The 18,799-nt window shown below is 45.4% G+C and overlaps 1 protein-coding gene across 1 annotated transcript; it reads right to left on the bottom strand.

Moving 5' to 3' along the window:
- Positions 1–473: 473 nt before the first annotated feature.
- On the bottom strand, positions 474–18,691 carry LOC307169593 (uncharacterized protein; the record flags this gene model as incomplete). The annotated part of the gene is made up of 3 exons (XM_079890327.1): positions 18,543–18,691; positions 14,898–16,022; positions 474–1,437 (listed from the first exon to the last, which is right to left on the bottom strand). Exons 1-3 carry the CDS (start codon positions 18,578–18,580, stop codon positions 474–476), a joined length of 2,127 nt encoding a protein of 708 aa, XP_079746453.1. The 5' UTR covers positions 18,581–18,691.
- Between the last annotated feature and the right edge of the window lie 108 nt (positions 18,692–18,799).

Raw genomic sequence — 18,799 nt, 5'->3', positions numbered from 1 at the left:
TGCAAATCTTATGCTCTCTTTTTGCAAAACTCTAAACACATTCCCACTCACTAAAACACATTTCACACTGTGATACACTTGTGTTTTTAACACAGTAGTCATCGCTTACACTCAATGACTCAAAAGTGAGTGATGGTTTCAAGAAATGTGTTTTTGCAATTCAGAAAAACTGTAATCACTCAGCCTTAAAAAAAAAATGTCCTGAATGAAATTTACATAAGTCGTGTAAACAGAATGTTGACAGCGTTGTTTTACATTTAAAATTCATAGAAACAGTGTATCATTTAGGATGCAAATGTGTCGAACGATACTCACAAGCACACACACACACACACAGAGAGAGAGAGAGAGAGAGAGAGAGAGAGAGAGAGAGAGAGAGAGAGAGAGAGAGATACACAGCTTTCAGGTGAAACAAACAGGTTACTTTTGTAAAATGAATTGAACTGAACCTTTAGCTACAGAAATGTTGCATCTCAGCAAGGTTTGCTGGATGAGTGGATATCCATCCAATAGGAAATCAGCTGAGTCAGGCTGTCTGTAAGTATTGCTATTAGTCCAGAATAGTAACAGCGATTGAATTGTGGCGGCGGTTTGACCACAAACTGCCTGATATTTGGTGGTTGTTTAGGAGTAATTCCCAAATGCTTCAAGCACATGCCCAGATATGCGTCCTCAATAAAAATAGGTCTAATATGCCTCGAGATTTGTAAGATCTTCTGCGGCAAGTCCATAGAAAAGATATAACACATTCCCAGAGGATATGGAGGATATCTGGATTTAGGATACACATAGTGAGGAACATAAAACTTGTTGGATGGATCTCTCAAGACACTGTTGCCAGACAACACTAGGCCGGTAATGTAGTTATGTTGTAGTTTTTTCAGACTCACAAGCATATTTATTAGGTTGTTCATGTTGAGGAGCACGTCGGCGTCCACTTTCGCCGCATAGGACGCCTGTTGACACTTTCTGCTGAGCCATTCCATCATCACCATGGTTTTAATGGTCAGATTCCTGTAGGAATCCTGGAAGTTGCTCTGCAGAAGGTCTTGGTACTGCTGGCTCTCATTCTGGAGTTGCTCCTGCAGTGTTTCGTTATCACTTCGCGAGCCCAGAAGAAACAGAACCAGCACCACTCTGTCCCGGACGAGCTCCTCGCTGCCCCACGTTATCCTGATGGCATTACGCGCCTCGAAGTTCTCCGGAGCCACAGGAACGATGACCACCACAAAGGGCTTTTGTTGTTCACACTTCTCTGGCTGGTCGAGGATAAATCTGTAATTTTGAGGGTAAGCAACATGGTAGTTCCCTATTTTTTTCGCCACCTTCTGCCCGTTTCTTCTTTCGAGGGTAGAAGCAGTGAAATACAGCAATAAAACATTAAGTAGGATGAGGAGAATAACCAGTAGCCAACACTTACAGAACATCTGAACGAGGCTGAAGAGAAAAGAACGTTTTTGTTTAAAAATGTGTTTTATTTCTAGACTGAATTTCCAATTTGTCCAATTCGTCCCAAAAAATTGGAGGAAAAATTATTTGTCAATGCTTTTGCATTCTCTCGCAAATGTTTCGCAAAATTTCTCAGGAGAATACCAAAGTTTTGTGAGGTAACGTAAAGTTTTTCAGAGGAACACAAAGGTTTTGAAAGGGAACACAAACGTTTTGCGAGTGAATGCAAAGTTTCTCAGGGGAATGCAAAAGTTTTGCAAGCGAACACAAAAGCATAGAAATATATTTTTTCCTCCCATCTCATAATTTTTCCATCACCATGTCCATTTAGGGGCTCCATAAATTTGAATTTAAACTTTAAAGGAATAGTTCAGACAAAGGATGGGAATGTGATGACAGAATGTTCTTAGGTGAATCTATCCTACTTGAACTATCCCTTTAAATGTAAAGATTTTTTTTAAGTGGGTCATTGTTGCACAATTGATAAAATGCAAAAATACTGTGGTTATTTTGTGCTCGAAAGCTCTTCAACAAAATCATATTAAATTTCACTGATGCAAATTCAGTACTTTCTCCTCTATAAAAACCTGAGATGATGCAATTTACTCTAAGATGCTTAAAGCCATTACAAAATACAAAATCAAATCTGTAAAGTGTTTGCACATACCTTATCTTGTCTTGAGAGTAACAGCGATACTGGACATGTGTTCTCAGTGTCGCTGTATCCGGTTTGCTCCTCCTCTTGTTCTTTTTCCTGACCTGTTGTATCCTTTAAAAAACACCTGGTGAGGCTGTCACGGTGTAACAGTGAGTTTGCGAAGATCTAGAATCATTTTGCTACTCAAAAGGATCATGTTACCACCCAGCTCTCAATCATTCTCCTCTGTCAAAAAGTGTTTTCCATTGTGTTTCTAATGCCAACTGTTACTTAAAATAGCTCCTAATATTTCAGATGGTTCTGAATACAGTGTCTTTTAATGTCTAAATGTTTTGATGATCTAAGGCATTATGACAGTCTGGAAGCTGCTGCCTCACCTTACCAATATATTTGAATGACATGCAAAGCACAAGATGAAGGTTCCAACGTGACCTTGTCAACATTTGAGTTGTAAAGTATCGAAAGAAACAACAATCAAAGACCTGAATATGAGACATAAGCTGGTTGTCACAGGTGGATATATCAAAGAAGCGCATGATTATGGAGAAATCCAGGAAACAGTTTTTTAATCCAAACACTCAGAAACAGGCAGGGGAAACTCAGAAAACAACCACTTTTGTGTATACCTGCGTGTAAACACTGGTGCTTTTTTTATATATTAATTTACTTGATCATGAATGTACTTGTTTTACTATTCACTTTTACTTTATTTACACATTTATTTAATATTTGCTTCATTTTATTATCACGGTAAATGTGAACCATTGTCCATCATTTTTGCAATTGGTTATAAAGAAAGATGTCATGTCATATAGGAAATTTTTCCGCTCCCTTTCGAAAGGGAATTCACACTGCGTCCCCTAAGGTTCGTTAAGGGGAATGTCTCCGGCATGACTGGTGTCTGAAGCATAAGTCTAAAAACGACAATGAACTTGGCATTGGCAGCCTATGACATCATCACCGGTGCGACCGCGAGTATAAAAGGGTCAAATACGTCACCCTTTTTCTTGTCTTCAGGATACCTGTTTGTTTGAACGTGTGTCTAAACAAGGGGATTATGGCTGGTGCTAAGTCTTTCAGGCAGTGTGTGCATCCGAGTCAGCGTTTTCTGACACCCGATGACACACACGATATATGTGCGTCATTTGCATGGGCGAGGAGCATGCACTCTCAGTCCTTGAGGGGGCTGTTTGCATGCACTGTGATCGCTTCTCTGTGAAGAAACTTCGAACTTCAGACGCCCAAACGCTCTTGTCTGTATCTTTTCTTGAGGGAATCGGCACAGCCATCTGTGCCTCGCGGTTTAGAACCTGCCTCGGCTGAGGCGAATAGGAAACTGAAGTCGTGGTGCTCTTAGATGGAGCTTGCTGATGAACTTGAAGGGAGTGGATTCTGGAATCCACTGCTGCTTCATTGTATATCTAATGAGTGATTATAATCAAGGTATTATGCAATATTTTTCCTTCTAAATATAAAATGAGTTGATTGACTTCTCTAGGCTTATGATATTTTGCTTAGCTATAGAAGTTACCAGTGTAATTACTTAAATGTTCTTTTCATGTATTCTTTAATGTCTGTATTAAATATCTGAGAGGTGACTGAGGTCTGGTCGAAGCCAGGAATGCAGTAACAGTGTTGGCTCATTTAGCCCGCCTTCCAGAAATTAAATATGTGCTCCTTTTGTTTGAGAAAGGTATTCAACAAATGTTAAAACCTATATATGTTCTTCTAGTTCACCATGACAGCTATAGGTCACAAGGGTCATTGGAACCAATAGTTTAAGTGACTATTTCTTAGTTAGAGTTTTTCTTGATTGCTTAAACACTACAACCAGGCTTTTGAACTAAAATTTCAAAACCATAACGCCATTTATCAAAAAGCACACCCATTTCCCTAAACTATAAACAGTATTTCCCTGTTTTGACACATGAGTCAGATTTTTTGAACTGTCACTGCAAAACTCTACACACAAATCCCTTCATTTATCATTGCCTACACCATGTTATCATTTAGAAAGCACTAGCATTCAATATTGTTCACTCAAGTCAGCACAGCTTCACAATTACCCAAGTGGAAACACTAAGAGTAAAAATTGATCACACACCAATCAGATCCTTCAATAGATAGATAAAAGGGCCAGAGTCAGTTCATTCAGTTTTGGAACAATGGATCCAGAAAGACATGAAGGAGGAGGTCAAGGACACTGGAGTGGAGGAGGAGGAGGAGGAAGGGCAAGGGCAAGATGACAAGTCTCGGATGAAATTCATGTCACTCTAGTTGCTCATGTCCTTGTCAATGGTATGACTATGAGGGAGGCTGGGCTACGAGGAAGGCCAAATTTGAGTCGCTTCACCGTCACCTCGATCACAAGAACCTTCTGGGAGAAAAAACAGGTAGATGTACTTCAGACTGCTCTTTACTGTATCTTTTGAGAGCTGTACTATGTGCTGTTACAACACATACATGTACTGTAGCTGTTGTCCTATACTACTGTAATACAAAGAAATGCATCAAATTGCCTCACATACAGATTGAGTTTTCTGAATGCTTCCATTTAGGATGTGTTACAGTGACAGTAATCAGTACTTCTATTTTTCTAGGACACAGAGATGATGAAATGGAAGAAGCCTGACAAAAATTTCAGTTGATGCGTGCCAGCGGGGAACAGGCATGCAAGTGGATTTTACCCCTCTGCCTGGCTAGGTCCAATATAGCTTGTGATGTGGAGAGCTTCATTTTGACCTGAAAATAGGATGTTTGGGGAATTGAGTTGAGACATTATGGATTTGTGTTTACTGTTTTGAGAATACGAGGCATAGTTTCAAGAAATGTGTTTAAGCAATCGAGAAAAACTGTAAAGCATTTACTTTATGGTTCTATATTACATTGTCCTCTCACTAAGAGAAAGAACTTGTTATCTGGATGTTTTGGGAAGAGTCTCCTGTTTATAGTTAGAGCCCGACCAAATCCAACCTTGAAGCTGTGTGTCTGTGTGTGTTAGTATTCTTGGTTACAGGTTAAGGAACAAGTGACATTATTGGATACTGACTGACTTGTTTTCTTCGACATGCTGGCGCCTAGACACACAGTCTTGTGACCTCGGAGGGCCACTCGTACCTAACTCAGGGTCCTGGTGGCAGCCGCACAGGCTATGGAGATGTGCTACTGCCTATCAGTCCATGTGTGGAAATGTACTGTTTATCTATTTCTTAGCCAATCAGAATATTTCAACCTGAAGTAATGGCATAGCTTAGACCTTGGTGAAGGGTATAATTGCTGTGATCTTTGTAAGAGGAGCAGCCTACGAACTCTTTGTGAGTCTTGAAGCTGACTTCTGCTGATGAAACTACAAACTATCTTCAGTAAAAAAAATTCTTCAATTTATTATAATTCTGACTCTTGTCTTCAATTGACTTCACATCTAACTCCTGGTCTTAATTAATCATATCTGGTCCTTGGGTCTTTAACTGTAAATGAAAGGTATCAATATTTCTCATTCAGCTGCCATCTGCGGCTGACGAGAGCGAGCGTGCTCCTGGCTTCGAGCCATGACAAGCAGGACGAGGCTGATGTGATCGATGATGCTTCCGAGCGCTCTTATCCTGCCTGCCCCGCATATGACAAGTTACTGGAAGTTATGTCCCGCGCCACGCCGAGATTAGATCTGCCATGGAAACGTGAGAAGTGTGAGCTGTTTCCTGTCGGGAAACAACCGTCCAGCTCATATGATCCTTCCCTTTCTCCAAGATCTTCATTCTGAGGTGGGGGGATCTTGGGGAAAGCCATATTCAGCCCACATCCATCACACTCAAGCGAATTATGCTGATGTGAAGGGAATGTGTGAGTATGGGTTTGTGTCAATGCCTCTGATCGAAGAGACTCTGGCCAGCTATCTCACAGTGGGTGAGGCATCCACATTGAAGCTGTTCTGTATAGGACGTTATTAGGTGTCCTCTCACTTGGTCGTCATGTTGAGGCCTCCGTCTACAGAGCTCCACCTCCGCTGGTGCTGAGTTGTCAGGCTTTTGAGCCTCCTTGGCCACTGCCTTAGGAAATGCCATAGGCCTCCTCTTGCTATAGAGAGTTATTTAAGCCTCAGCTTTTCGAACTTCACCTGCATACGGTGCGAGTTGGTTAGGCTCCTTCAAGCCTCCTCGGGAAGCTGTTTTTGTGCTCTCGGTCCCCCTTTTTTTTATAGCAAGCAGTGTTGTCAAGTCGTTAGGCTCCCTTTGAGCCTCCTTGGTTACTGCCTTACAGAAACTGCTCCTCAGTGCTCCGCCTTGGGCAGCGTCGAGTCGTTAGGCCCTCTGTGTTTCTCCTTAAAGGGAGCTTGACGGGCTAGAAGCTGAGTTACTAGGCTCTACTGGAACCTCCTCGGCTGCTCTTTGATATAGTGTTGCTAGGCCTTCTCTCTTCATTTAGGGCTCTGCTCCTCTGGAGCTCTGTCCCCTTACATTTCTGAGTTGTAGGCTCCCTTTGAGCCTTGTTGGAGCTGTCTTGGGTATAAAACGTAGTTAGAGAGTCAGCTTATTGAGGCCTCCTTTCTCTGAGTCAGATTCGTAGGCTTTCCAACTTGAGCCTCCTCTGGTGAATCTAGGTTGGGCTGAGCTCCAGTTTTATTTTAGTGTCAAGTTGCTAGGCCCTCTCTAGGCCTCCCTGACAGGCTTTGGATGGAGCTAGACCTCCTTAAGGCCTTTGTCCTGCAATCTCGGCCTGGTTCTAAGTTGTTAGGCTCTCTGCGAGCCTCCTTGGTCACTGTTTTAACTCATCCCTTCAGTGTGGCAGCGTGGGTATTCCATTCCCCATAGTGACCCCTAGGGGTGATGACGTCATAGGCTGCCGCCTACCAATGTCAAGTTCATTGTCGTGTTTAGACTCATGCTTCAGACACCAGTAATGCCGGAGGCATTCCCCTTTGCGACCCCTAGGGGACGCAGCATCTTGTTCCTTATTCTCAGGGAACGTACTCGGTTACTAATGTAACCTCGGTTCTCTCTAGAAGAGGGAACGAGTATTGCGTAAGGTTAGCTTACGCATCGGGAAAGTCTTCTTTCTTCGAGATCTGAAGCCAAAAAATTATCCTTAATTTTGTATACATTGTCAACGCAGTGCAGCAGCCGACAGACCTAGGCAGGCTGTATAAGCGTGCTCATTGGCTGCTCGGCGGCAACTGCTTAAGCCTATCGGTGAGCGCTCTGAACGCGGCAACCAATGAGGGCGCTTCGCGCCCTCCACACCCTTCTAACCGTCAGAATGGGTGTGGCCAGCGTGTATATATTCAGCGCTCATAGGCTAAAATTCTGGTTTTCGCAGTCTGAAGCGCAAAAGCTCGTGGCGCGACACGGCAGGTTACGCAATACTCGTTCCCTCTTCTAGAGAGAACCGAGGTTACATTAGTAACCGAGTACGTTCTCTTACGAGAGGTCTCTCGTATTGCGTAAGGTTAGCTTACGCATCGGGAACCCTTTGTCAACGCCGTGTGCGCCGAGCATCCAGCCCATGAATCCCAGGGAAACCGGGGAAAACACTCTGCTGGGAAATGTGGCCGGTCGGAGAGACGGGCCAGCGCAGTACAGGCACTTCATGCAGCATATGAAATAGAGCGGCGCGGCCGGTCTATAAACATATAACAGTACAAACAGTAGGGCCGGCAGAGCGAGCCCATACAGTACATAAGCACTCATAAGGGTAGGAGAAAAACGACATAGTCGGTCTCACATGAAGGGAAAAATTCCTGCGCGACAGAGAATAATACGGGCGGCCAGCAGCGCGGGCCAGCACCGACAACAGCGCGTAACGGGAAATAGGAAACAGAGCGGATCAGCCGGTCTGAGTCAAACACTTCACCCTGAGTATAGTACCAGAATAGCGCCAGCATATGAACGTAGTCTGCACACGAGAAATGGGCAGAGCATACATGTCACTTATGCTGACAGTATTTTTGCCTGTAGGGCAGGAACTTCCAGGTTATAAAACCTCACGAATGTTGACGGGGAGGCCCAGCCCGCCGCCATACAAATACCGTGATTAGAAATTCCGCTGGACCAGGCCCACGACGAGGCCATGCCTCTAGTGGAGTGGGCTCTGATGCCCAGAGGGCACTGCAGGTGTCTGGAGGCATAAGCTGCTGCTATCGCGTCCACTATCCACCTGGACAAGCTCTGTTTCGAGGCGGCAAGACCATTGGTGCGTCCGCCGAAGGAAACAAAGAGCTGCTCTGAACGCCTGAAAGCGGCGGAGCGCGTGATGTAAACTCTCAGCGCCCGGACAGGGCATAGGAGGTTATCACTGTCCCCACTGTCGGATGCTGGCAGAGCCGAGAGGGACATAACTTGTGCCCTAAACGGGGTTCCAATCGCTTTGGGGATGTAACCGTGTCTCGGTCTGAGAATGACTTTCGAGTCATTCGGCCCGAACTCAAGACATGCAGGGCTAACAGATAGCGCGTGCAAATCACCCACTCGTTTGACTGAAGACAGAGCTATCAGAAAAACGGTTTTAAGCGACAGATACTTTAGATCCGCGGATTCAAGCGGTTCAAAGGGAAAAGCCTCTAGGGCCGCTAGGACCAAGGACAGATCCCACGAGGGAACCGAGGGGGGCCGCGGGGGATTCATCCGTCTAGCTCCTCTGAGGAAGCGGATAATGAGCTCATTCCTTCCCATTGCCCGGCCGCGCGTCGTCTCAGCGAACGCTGCAATAGCGGCCACATATACTTTGAGCGTGGAAGGGGATCTGCCCTTTTCCAACAGCTCTTGTAAGAAGGAGAGCACCCGCGGGACCCCGCATGCGCGCGGATCCAAGTTTTTAGTAGCGCACCATTTAGAAAACACCGACCATTTAGACGCGTAGAGCCGTCTCATGGAGGGGGCTCTCGACTGTGTGATCGTGTTCACGACCCCTTCTGACAGGTCAACGGGTATCCGTTGATCACCCATGCATGCAGCGACCAGCGCTCTGGATGGGGATGCCAGATCGATCCACCGGCTTGGGAGAGGAGATCCTTTCTCACCGGGATCGGCCATGGGGGTGAGTGCGACAGCCTCACTAGCTCTGGGTACCAAGTTTGGTTTTCCCATCGCGGGGCTATAAGCAGCACTGAGTGGTGCGTTTCTCTGATCCTCGAAATGACCTGTGGCAACAGGGAGATCGGAGGAAAAGCATACAGCGGGAGGCTGGGCCATGTCTGGGACAGCGCGTCCTCGCTCTTCGAATAAAACTTCGGGCATTGAGCATTGTCTTTCGACGCGAAGAGGTCGATTTCCGCTCTGCCGAATAGGCACCAGAGAAACTGGACTGTCTGGGGGTGCAGAGACCATTCTCCCGGGGGAATGTTGTCCCTGGACAGTCTGTCTGGACCGACATTCAGGTGGCCCGGCACGTGCACAGCTCTCAGCGAGCGCAGCGAGCGGTAAGCCCACACGAGAAGGCGTTCTGTCAGCCTGCACAGATTCCTGGATCTGACACCGCCCTGTCGGTTCACATAGGATACCACGGACGTGTTGTCCGAGCGGACTAGCACATGGTGATCCCGTATGAATGGGAGGAAGCGCCTGAGCGCGTTCTCGACCGCTATCATCTCCAAACAGTTTATGTGGAGGCATTTTTCCCGGTCTGACCACAGGCCAAAAGCCGGTTTGCCCTCGAACAGAGCGCCCCAGCCTGAGGTGGAAGCGTCCGTCGAGATAACTTTGCGGTGTGAGATAGCTCCCATTGTCACTCCCCGCTGGTACCAGTCGGCCGCTAACCAGGGCTTCAGAGCTGAAACGCAGCTCTGAGTCACTCTGATGCGGATACCGCCGGAAGCCCATGCTCTGTGAGGCACTCGGGCATTCAGCCAGCGTTGTAGCGGGCGCATTCGTAAAAGACCCAGCCGAAGCACTGCTGCGGCTGAGGCCATATACAACCCAGTAACCTCTGAAATGTTTTGAGAGGTACGGTGCTGCCCGGCCGGAGGGACGCAGCCAGGCGTCGAATGCAGCGCGCGCGCTGTGTCGACAGGCGGGCCGTGTACTGATATACCTGACCGTCGAAGGCGAATCTCAAGAATGGCCTGTGACGGGGTATTATCAGGATCTGAAAAGCACGCGTCTTTTAGATCGAGAGATATAAACCAGTCCCTCGGGCGAATTTGCGCGAGAATTTGTCTGGTTGTGAGCATTTTGAACGGTCTTCTCATAAGAGCCTTGTTCAAACGTCTCAGATCCAAAATTGGTCTGAGAGCTCCGTCCTTCTTGGGAACGAGGAAATAACGGCTGTAAAAGCCCGACTCGCTCATGGAAGGGGAAACCGGTTCTATAGCCCTTTTGCACAGAAGTGTAGCTATTTCTGCTCGAAGTAGATGTGCTACTTCCCCATTCACTCTGGTCTCGATACGCGCTTGAAAGCGCGGAGGGCGGCGAGCGAACTGCAGAGTATAGCCCTGTTTTACTGTGCTTAGCACCCGTTCTGATGCGCCTGGAATAGCTTCCCACGCTTTTGCGTGTGCAGCCAGGGGCAGAATGGCCTCCGGGCTCCGATCGCCGCGCATCGCGGGCTCGAGAGCTCGAAACGGAGGGGCGGGCGCGGCGCGCGCGCTCTTGGTGCTTAGATACGGCGGATCGCACGCAGCGATAGCTGGCCGTTTTACACACAGTGTCCCGGTGGCTTTAGACGGGGAACATAAAGTGTGAGGCGCGACGCGCGATGGCGGCGTCGGGGGCGAAAATGTTCGTTAGTATGTGTGAGCGCTCGAGGGCGGGCACAGGACTTACATTCAGGGGCGGGCGCGGCGCGCGCGCTCTTGGTGGTTAGATACGGCGGATCGCACGTAGCGATAGCTGGCCGTTTTACACACAGTGTCCCGGTGGCTTTGGACGGGGAACATATAGTGTGAGGCGCGACGCGCGATGTCGGCGTCGGGGCGAAAATGTTAGTTAGTATGTGTGAGCGCTCGAGGGCGGGCACAGGACTTACATTTAAAACATGACCGGTCGTGCGAGGCCGTGTGACAGAGCGGGCAGTGAGTAGGTGTGGGCACGGAGAAGTGGACACGTGACCTACTTTTAACACTAAAGCGGCTTTTGCCTGCTTCATGAGAGTGGGCTCTGTGAGAGACACGGGATGTATAGTGCTTGTGTACAGGGGTGAGCACAGAACGTGGGCACATTCACTGTACTAGAAACACATACGGCGTCAGCCGTGCAACCAGACATTATGCTCTTTTGAAATTTTTCTGGGTTGCCGTGAGAACGGCGGATGCGCGCAGGCGAGCGGGTAGATACCGGCTCGTTGACTGCGGGGTAAACAGCTGCAGTAGCCGTGGCAACGGGGACTGACAGAGCGTTAAGCTTCGACGGTGGTCCAGCCGCAGGGCTGCGGGATTTAACCGTCTTTTCTTCTCTCGTGTTTAGACGCTCAAAAATACTCGAGCACCCTGAGAAGGTGTGGTGCGAGAGGCGGGTTCGCTTTCTGTAAGTAAGAAAGACTGGCCGCGAGCTCGGAGAAGCAAGCAGCATAAATTTTTATCTGCCCCGAGAGCTGGGATCGAACGCGGATCTCTCGCATGAAAGCGTATGATTCTGCCACTGAGCCACAGGGGAAAACACATAAGCTTTCAGTTAGCGCGAGCATATAAAAAGCGACCTCATGTATCGCGTCGGCGTTTGTTTGCAGGCGTGCGTGTGTTTAAAACAGGCTCGTTTACTGCAATAGTAATATTTCCAGTCGCCTGAACTTAAGAGGGGACTGAGAAATGTGTGAGGATTGGCGGTTGTCCAGCCGTAGCGAGACTAACTCTCTTCTCTTTTCGCCGGTGAGTGAGGCGCGCACGCTGAACGCTGCTCGTGACCGTCCGCTTTGTCATCCCTTGAACGGCGCAATCTGCGCGGCCCAACGAGGGAGAGAGCGGGCTTGTTTTCTGTATGTAAGAAAAACTGGCCGCGAGCTCGGAGAAGCGAACAGCATAAACTTTAACTGCCGCGAGAGCGGGGATCGAACCCCGGTCTCTAGCTTGACAGTCTAGGATTCCGCCACTGAGCCACAGGGGAGAATACATTAGTACTCGGTTAGCGTCATCATGTCTTGTGACGGCGTTTGCTTGCAGGCGAGCGTGTATTTATAACAGGCTCGTATACTGCAATAGTAATATTTCCAGTCGCCTGAACTTAAGAGGGGACTGAGAAATGTGTGAGAAATGGAGGTTATAGTCCAGGCCACGGCGGGACGAAAACACTCTGTTCCCCTTTCACCGGTGAGTGACGCGCGAGGACGGAGTAGCTTTCTTGTAACGTAAAGAGAGCTCCAAGACCGTCCGCTCCTGCCATCCCTCGTGAGCGGCTCAGTTTGCGCGGCTCGAACAGAGGGAGAGGAAACTCGCTCCGAGACCGTCCGCTTCTGCCATCCCTTGTGAGCGGCGTAGTTGCACGGCTCGAACAGAGGGAGAGTACGGGTCTCTATCACATTCGCCTCATCTCCTGACGCGGCGGCGGCGCGGGCGAGAGCCGGCGGTTGAGCGGCCGGGAGGGAGAGGGCGAGAGAGAGCTCGAGGGAGAGGTTCCGGCGAGCTCCTCAGTCACAACAGTCTCCGGTGGTCGCTGCGAGCGGCGCTTCTTATTGCGTGGCCCGGCAGGGACAGGCGGAGCGACAGCTTGGTCGAAAGCTTCAAGTCGAGCCCGCAGGGTCGACATTGAAAGCTCTTCGCACTCGGAGAGTGCGGTGGCGGCGTGCCCGCGGCCCAGGCGGAGAGCGCAGAGAGGTGGCGGTCTCCGTTGCTGAGCGGGGCGCAGCACGAGCCGCAAAAACGAGGCGTTTTTACAAAAACGCCTCGTGCTCTTTTAGAGTACACACAGAAACAGTAATAATGTAAAGGATATGTCGCCGGATAGCGTAGCAGGCACGGATGGCTGAAGGCGGCGAAGACGGCCGGCTTCCTCAGGCGCTGTCCTAAGCTTGCTGGTCGCTGGTTTCAACGGCGGCGGCTCTCAAGATCCAGCGATGCGAAGAGCGTCGCTGAAGACAAGAAAATCAGAATTTTAGCCTATGAGCGCTGAATATATACACGCTGGCCACACCCATTCTGACGGTTAGAAGGGTGTGGAGGGCGCGAAGCGCCCTCATTGGTTGCCGCGTTCAGAGCGCTCACCGATAGGCTTAAGCAGTTGCCGCCGAGCAGCCAATGAGCACGCTTATACAGCCTGCCTAGGTCTGTCGGCTGCTGCACTGCGTTGACAATGTATACAAAATTAAGGATAATTTTTTGGCTTCAGATCTCGAAGAAAGAAGACTTTCCCGATGCGTAAGCTAACCTTACGCAATACGAGAGACCTCTCGTAAGAGAACCACGGTTACATGCGTAGCCTGAGACGTTTTAAACCATGATGGCGAGGGAGTGGATATCACACAAGCAATGTGCAAACTTTGCGCGGGAGTTATGGCGGTGAAGATGTCTCAAACCCCATTAAATTATTCACTACATAAAGTGAAAGTAAAAACTGATGAGCTTTCGGGGTATATTCTCTCAGAGACAACAAGAGATACTAGACCCTACTTCAACATATGCTGATAATGATATATAGCTTTCTTAATTTATTTTATTAATACTTCTCTTGCGGCCAATATACATAGTGAAAGTAAGTGAAAACGTATTTTTCATTGATGACTGATTATTGCAGTGTCCGGACATAGCCTATTATAGACTGTTAATAATTTTTATTATTGTCCTATAATTCATTTTATAATAGACCTAGATGTTTTTTTTAAATCATTTTCAATAAGGAGTAAGCTATCTAATCTAATCTTTTATTATCCGCTATAGTGTTATGCTGGCAGTGCAACATTTTGTAATATCAATTTAATAATAAAAGTAGTCCTACCTTAATAATTATAATTTAATACGTAAATGGGAAATAAATTCTATGGGACTAAATCCTCTTGATATCGATTTCGTTTCACACATATAGTGTCAATGGAAGTCGCAGCTCGACATTTGGACCACATAAAACGTGAGCTTTGGCTTTACATCGCATGCAATCTATTCGTACAGTGTGAGTTGGTAACCTTGCTGAAATCGCACAGTGCATGCCTGGTCGTCAATCTTTAAAATTTTAGTGGAGACAAAAATTGTACAACATTTTAACAAAAAAGTTTTTTATTTACTTTAATAAATCTAAATTTAAAATAGGAATGATAGCCTCTGTTACAATTATGAACATTAAACACAATTGATAACACTTTATTTTACAGTGTCTTTGTTACATATGTTACATGTACTTACCATAGTAATAACAGTAAATTATGCATATAACCCTCAACCAAATCTTAATCCTACCCTAACCCTATAGTAAGTACATGTAGTTAATGAATATTACTCAGTACTTGAATGTATAATTACACTGTAACAATGACACCTTAAAATAAAGTGTAACCTCACAATTTGGTACCTGAATGCCATGACAAAGTTGAGTATTATTTTTATGCAACATATAAAAGATTCTCGAATTTAACTTATTTTAAATTATTACTCTTTCAAGAGATACACACGCACACACACACACACACACATACACACACACACATATGCATACACTTTATAAATATTATATATAATATTTATTATACATATTAGACAATCTAGAAAGAAATAATCTTAAAATATACATTTATAAATAACTATTTACTTAATGACCTTTACATTCAAGTAGTCGTTTAAAGTCGTTTTAATGTTTCAAAACCTATCCTGAAAAAAACTATGTATTGCGTCTTATGTAAATCAAATTCAGGCAACCACGAAACACTCCAATTTGGTCCCTTTTATGTGGGCCTCTTTACGTCCTTCCAGATGTCTATTAGCTGCTGTGGGGATCCCAGGATTGTTGTAATGACCCTGAGAAAATCCTCTCGATTATATTGTCCCATATAGATTCTAAACTGTGAAGGGTCTGGGGGGGATGAGGGTGCAATGCCCAAATGTTTCACACAAGCGCCCACATATGCGTCTTCAATGTTAAAGGCCTTTATTTCCTTGGAAGCCTCAACTATTTTTTCTGGCAGGTCATTGGAGAAAACATATCCCATTCCCAGCAGGTAAGTGGGGTATTTCGGTTCGGGGTAAAGCTCCTCTGACACGTACCATTTTGAGTGTGTGTTTCTGATAACGGACCGGTTTTGCATCACCACTCCAGTGATGTAGTTCTGTCTGGGTGTGATTGGTGCCAATAGGAGAGTCATCAAGTTTTCCAGATTTAAGTACATGTCAGAATCGACCTTCATACTGAAATTGGCTTGAGGGCAATGAGTGGCCAACCAGTCCATGATCACCATCGTCTTTATGGTCAGGTTGAAGTACGAGTCCACAAAGTTGCTCTGCAGTAAGTCTCTGTGTTGTCGGCTCTCTTCCTCCAGTTGCTGTTGAGCTTTTTCAGAGTCGGATCCTCCAGTCAAACCCACCAAGAACAGAGTCATCACTGCTTTTCCCTGGACTGTGCTCTCACTCCCCCATGTGCTCCGGATGGCGTTACGAGCTTCAACCTGATGGGGCGCCACAGGGACCATCAAGACCAGGAACGGATTCTGCTGACATTTATCAGGTTCATCCAGAATGAACTGATAGTTGCTTGGATGAGCTATATGATGATGCACTGAAATGTCTGTGGTTTGTGTAGAAATTTGTTGGACTTGTTGATGAGCATTGGGTGCGGGCGCAGGTGCTAAAAATATTGTTTGCTTATCACGGCCAGAAGGGAACTCAATAGCCACGTAATAGGAGCTTATCTGATTTACTACGTTTTTATACAAGATGCCAGGATGCACAGTGGTCTTGAGAGAGAAATCAGATAAGTAAATGATGGCAGACAATAAGAATGTCAATGTGAGCAGCAGAATGAATCCTTTTTTAATGTGGCACCTGTGTGGACCTCTATCCTGAGCCAAACTGCATCTAAGAGAGACAAAAAACAGTAAAAGTATTAAATGAAGTACATTCCATTGATATAATTTAGGCTTATCATTTTATCAGAAACATATTGGCACAACAAGAGTGAGGAGATTTGAATGAATGAACAGACAATGAAAGAGTCAATATCAAACTTGAACAGATTGGCTTAATGGCTCAATGTCAACACTGTGACAACGCTGTAACAACCTTCACCACACAACATACTTAGCAACCTTTTGGCCATGTTGTTAAAAAGTTGTTAGAAGTTTGGGTACATTGTGCCAACGTTCTGTGTTTACTGGGTTCTGTGTGCGCTGTTCTTCTTATCACTACAATATTGACAATAAACAATGGACCTTTTTGCCTCAAAATTTCGGTAACGTGATCTCTGTCATGTAGCGTCGCTACACTCTTAAAAATGAAGGTTCTTTAGGCATAAATGGTTTCATGAAGAACCTTTAACATTTATGGACCCTTTCCATTGCACAAAAGGTTATTTAGAATAGAAAAAGTTTCTTTAGATAATTATGTTCTTCACACTAAAGGGGATAAAATGGTTATTTTAAGAACGTCACTAAAATGTTCTTCGGGGAACAAACAATGGTTCTTCTATGGAACCTATTGGAACATTTATTTTTAATGTTTAGTCAGTCATTTTACAACACTGTTACCATAGCCCATTCTTTCTGAGGTTTAAGATGTATGATTTAGCGAAATTACATTTGCAAGTTTACACAATTTTGTCAACGTGACTAGCATTTAAGCCGCCATTCTTTGTTTTCAAGTAGCAGGGAACCGTCGCAACTCTATCGTCATTATGTTAAGCCCGCCCCGCCTACTCTATACACGACGTGATTGGCCTGACCCAATTTAGGTTTTTACAGCTCCGAAAGTCAACGGAGAGTTGCTAGACTACCCTGGCTGCAAAATAAATTTTGCTGCCGCTAGGGTGCGTCTAGATTTCTAGGCTAACACTTTAAGCTTCAGCACCTATAACTCGCTTAATTTTTTAGCTTGAGTTCTCAAACTTTTATACAAAGTACCCACATCTGTTTACTACAAAAGGAACCAATTCAACCCTCTACAACCGGGGTGTCCAAACTCAGTCCTGGAGGGCCACTGTCCTGCAGAGTTTAGCTCTAGCCTGCCTCAACACACCTACCTGGAAGTTTCTAGAATGCCTAGTGAGACCTTGGTTATCTGGTTCAGGTGTGTTTAATTGGGGTTGGAGCTAAACTATGCAAGACAGTGGCCCTCCAGAAGCAGGATTGGACATCCCTGCTCTACAAGAATATCACAGACCTTGTGAGTTGATGTCAAATACATGGTGTTTCTTTGTTAAAACCTACCCCACTAGAGTAAGTTGTAACAATAGACAAAAGAAGTAAAAATGGATGTCATACATATGATATTGTTCAAAAACAGATTTATTGAAATAAAAGAACAGTTTCTCTCTCTCTCTGTCTCTCTCTCTCTCTCTCTCTCTCTCAATAACATCCTATATCTGTTTGACTCACGTGTGTGTGTTTAAATGTGTCTAATAGAACAAACTTACTTAACAGAACACTTAATAATAACAATAGGCCAATTGTAACAATAGGCTTTTGTTAAGTCTAACAAAAAAATAAAGTCAATGTGCGTGTGAGTGTGTGTCAATGTGTGTTTATTCTTAATCAGTCACAGTTCTGACAGATTAATTATGCTGGTAACCCTGGAGTGCAGGCTTGATGGGCCCAGAAACTGCATAGGGTGCATTTCACCAAAACCTTCTTTGGCTTTGAGTTGTTAAATTCCTCCATGCAAACCACTTTAATATTTAAAACAATGGCAGAGACACCTCTGTCATTCTTTCTTTTCAATGCCCTAGTTATTCTTTAAAAACATTCAAATCAAGAAAATTCTTAGTTATATTCTTAGTAAGGGGATGGTTGTAACACTTTTTAAATAAGTGTTACAACCCACCCCACCCAACATTGTTAGCCAATGTTTAGCTAGCTGTATTAGCACAGTGGTTTGAAATTAGCAGGGGGGAAATGCATCACATATTGCTTAAGAAACTACTATTTAATATAATATAAAGTGATGAAAATACTGAAGTGATCACATGACTCAAATCGTATCCCTAATTGGTGGAATTGATAGTGTTACAACTCTCCCCATGTTACAACCATCCCCGGTCTCCAAGCTAGACATTAAGCATCTACAGGAGCAGCAAGAACTTTAATTAACTGGAATTATTTAATTTTAATGTGGTCTTTTACTTCCCTCCCAGATTCAAATGTTTCTAAATTTCTAAATTAATTTTCTAAACGAAGTACATTATTTTTTTTAAGGATCCTGAAAGCTGTCCCTGAATAAGTGTAGGAGTTTCCTTCAATTCAGCATATTTGTCATATCCATTCAGTTTACAAAATTACCAAACCAGGGCATTATTAAAATACTAGATGACCAAAAACTGACCACAATATTAATTTAATAGACACAAGTTCATGCTTTAAACGAAAGACATATGCAAGAGCTCACCTCTTCCAGCCATATCCTTTGAAGAGTTTCACCTCCATGTCTTGGTGTGTGTGGCTGGTTTCAAGGCAATCAATGGCCCATTTAGCTGAAAACCTGAGAGTTAAAGCTGCCTTAGAATTACAGGTGGCCCCACCCCCTCCCACCTCATACAGGTGTTCACTGAGGAAGGGGGTTGGGCTAGTGGGCCAGTGTTTTATAGTTATTTTCAAATAGACCACAAATTTTCCATATACGTAGTTAATGCAAAGCACTTCCTT

Source organism: Squalius cephalus (assembly GCF_949319135.1).
Source record: "Squalius cephalus genome assembly, chromosome: 13".
NCBI lineage: Eukaryota > Metazoa > Chordata > Actinopteri > Cypriniformes > Leuciscidae > Squalius > Squalius cephalus.
The sequence above is the reverse complement of the archived record's forward strand: the minus strand, read 5'-3'. Positions and strand labels throughout refer to the sequence as shown.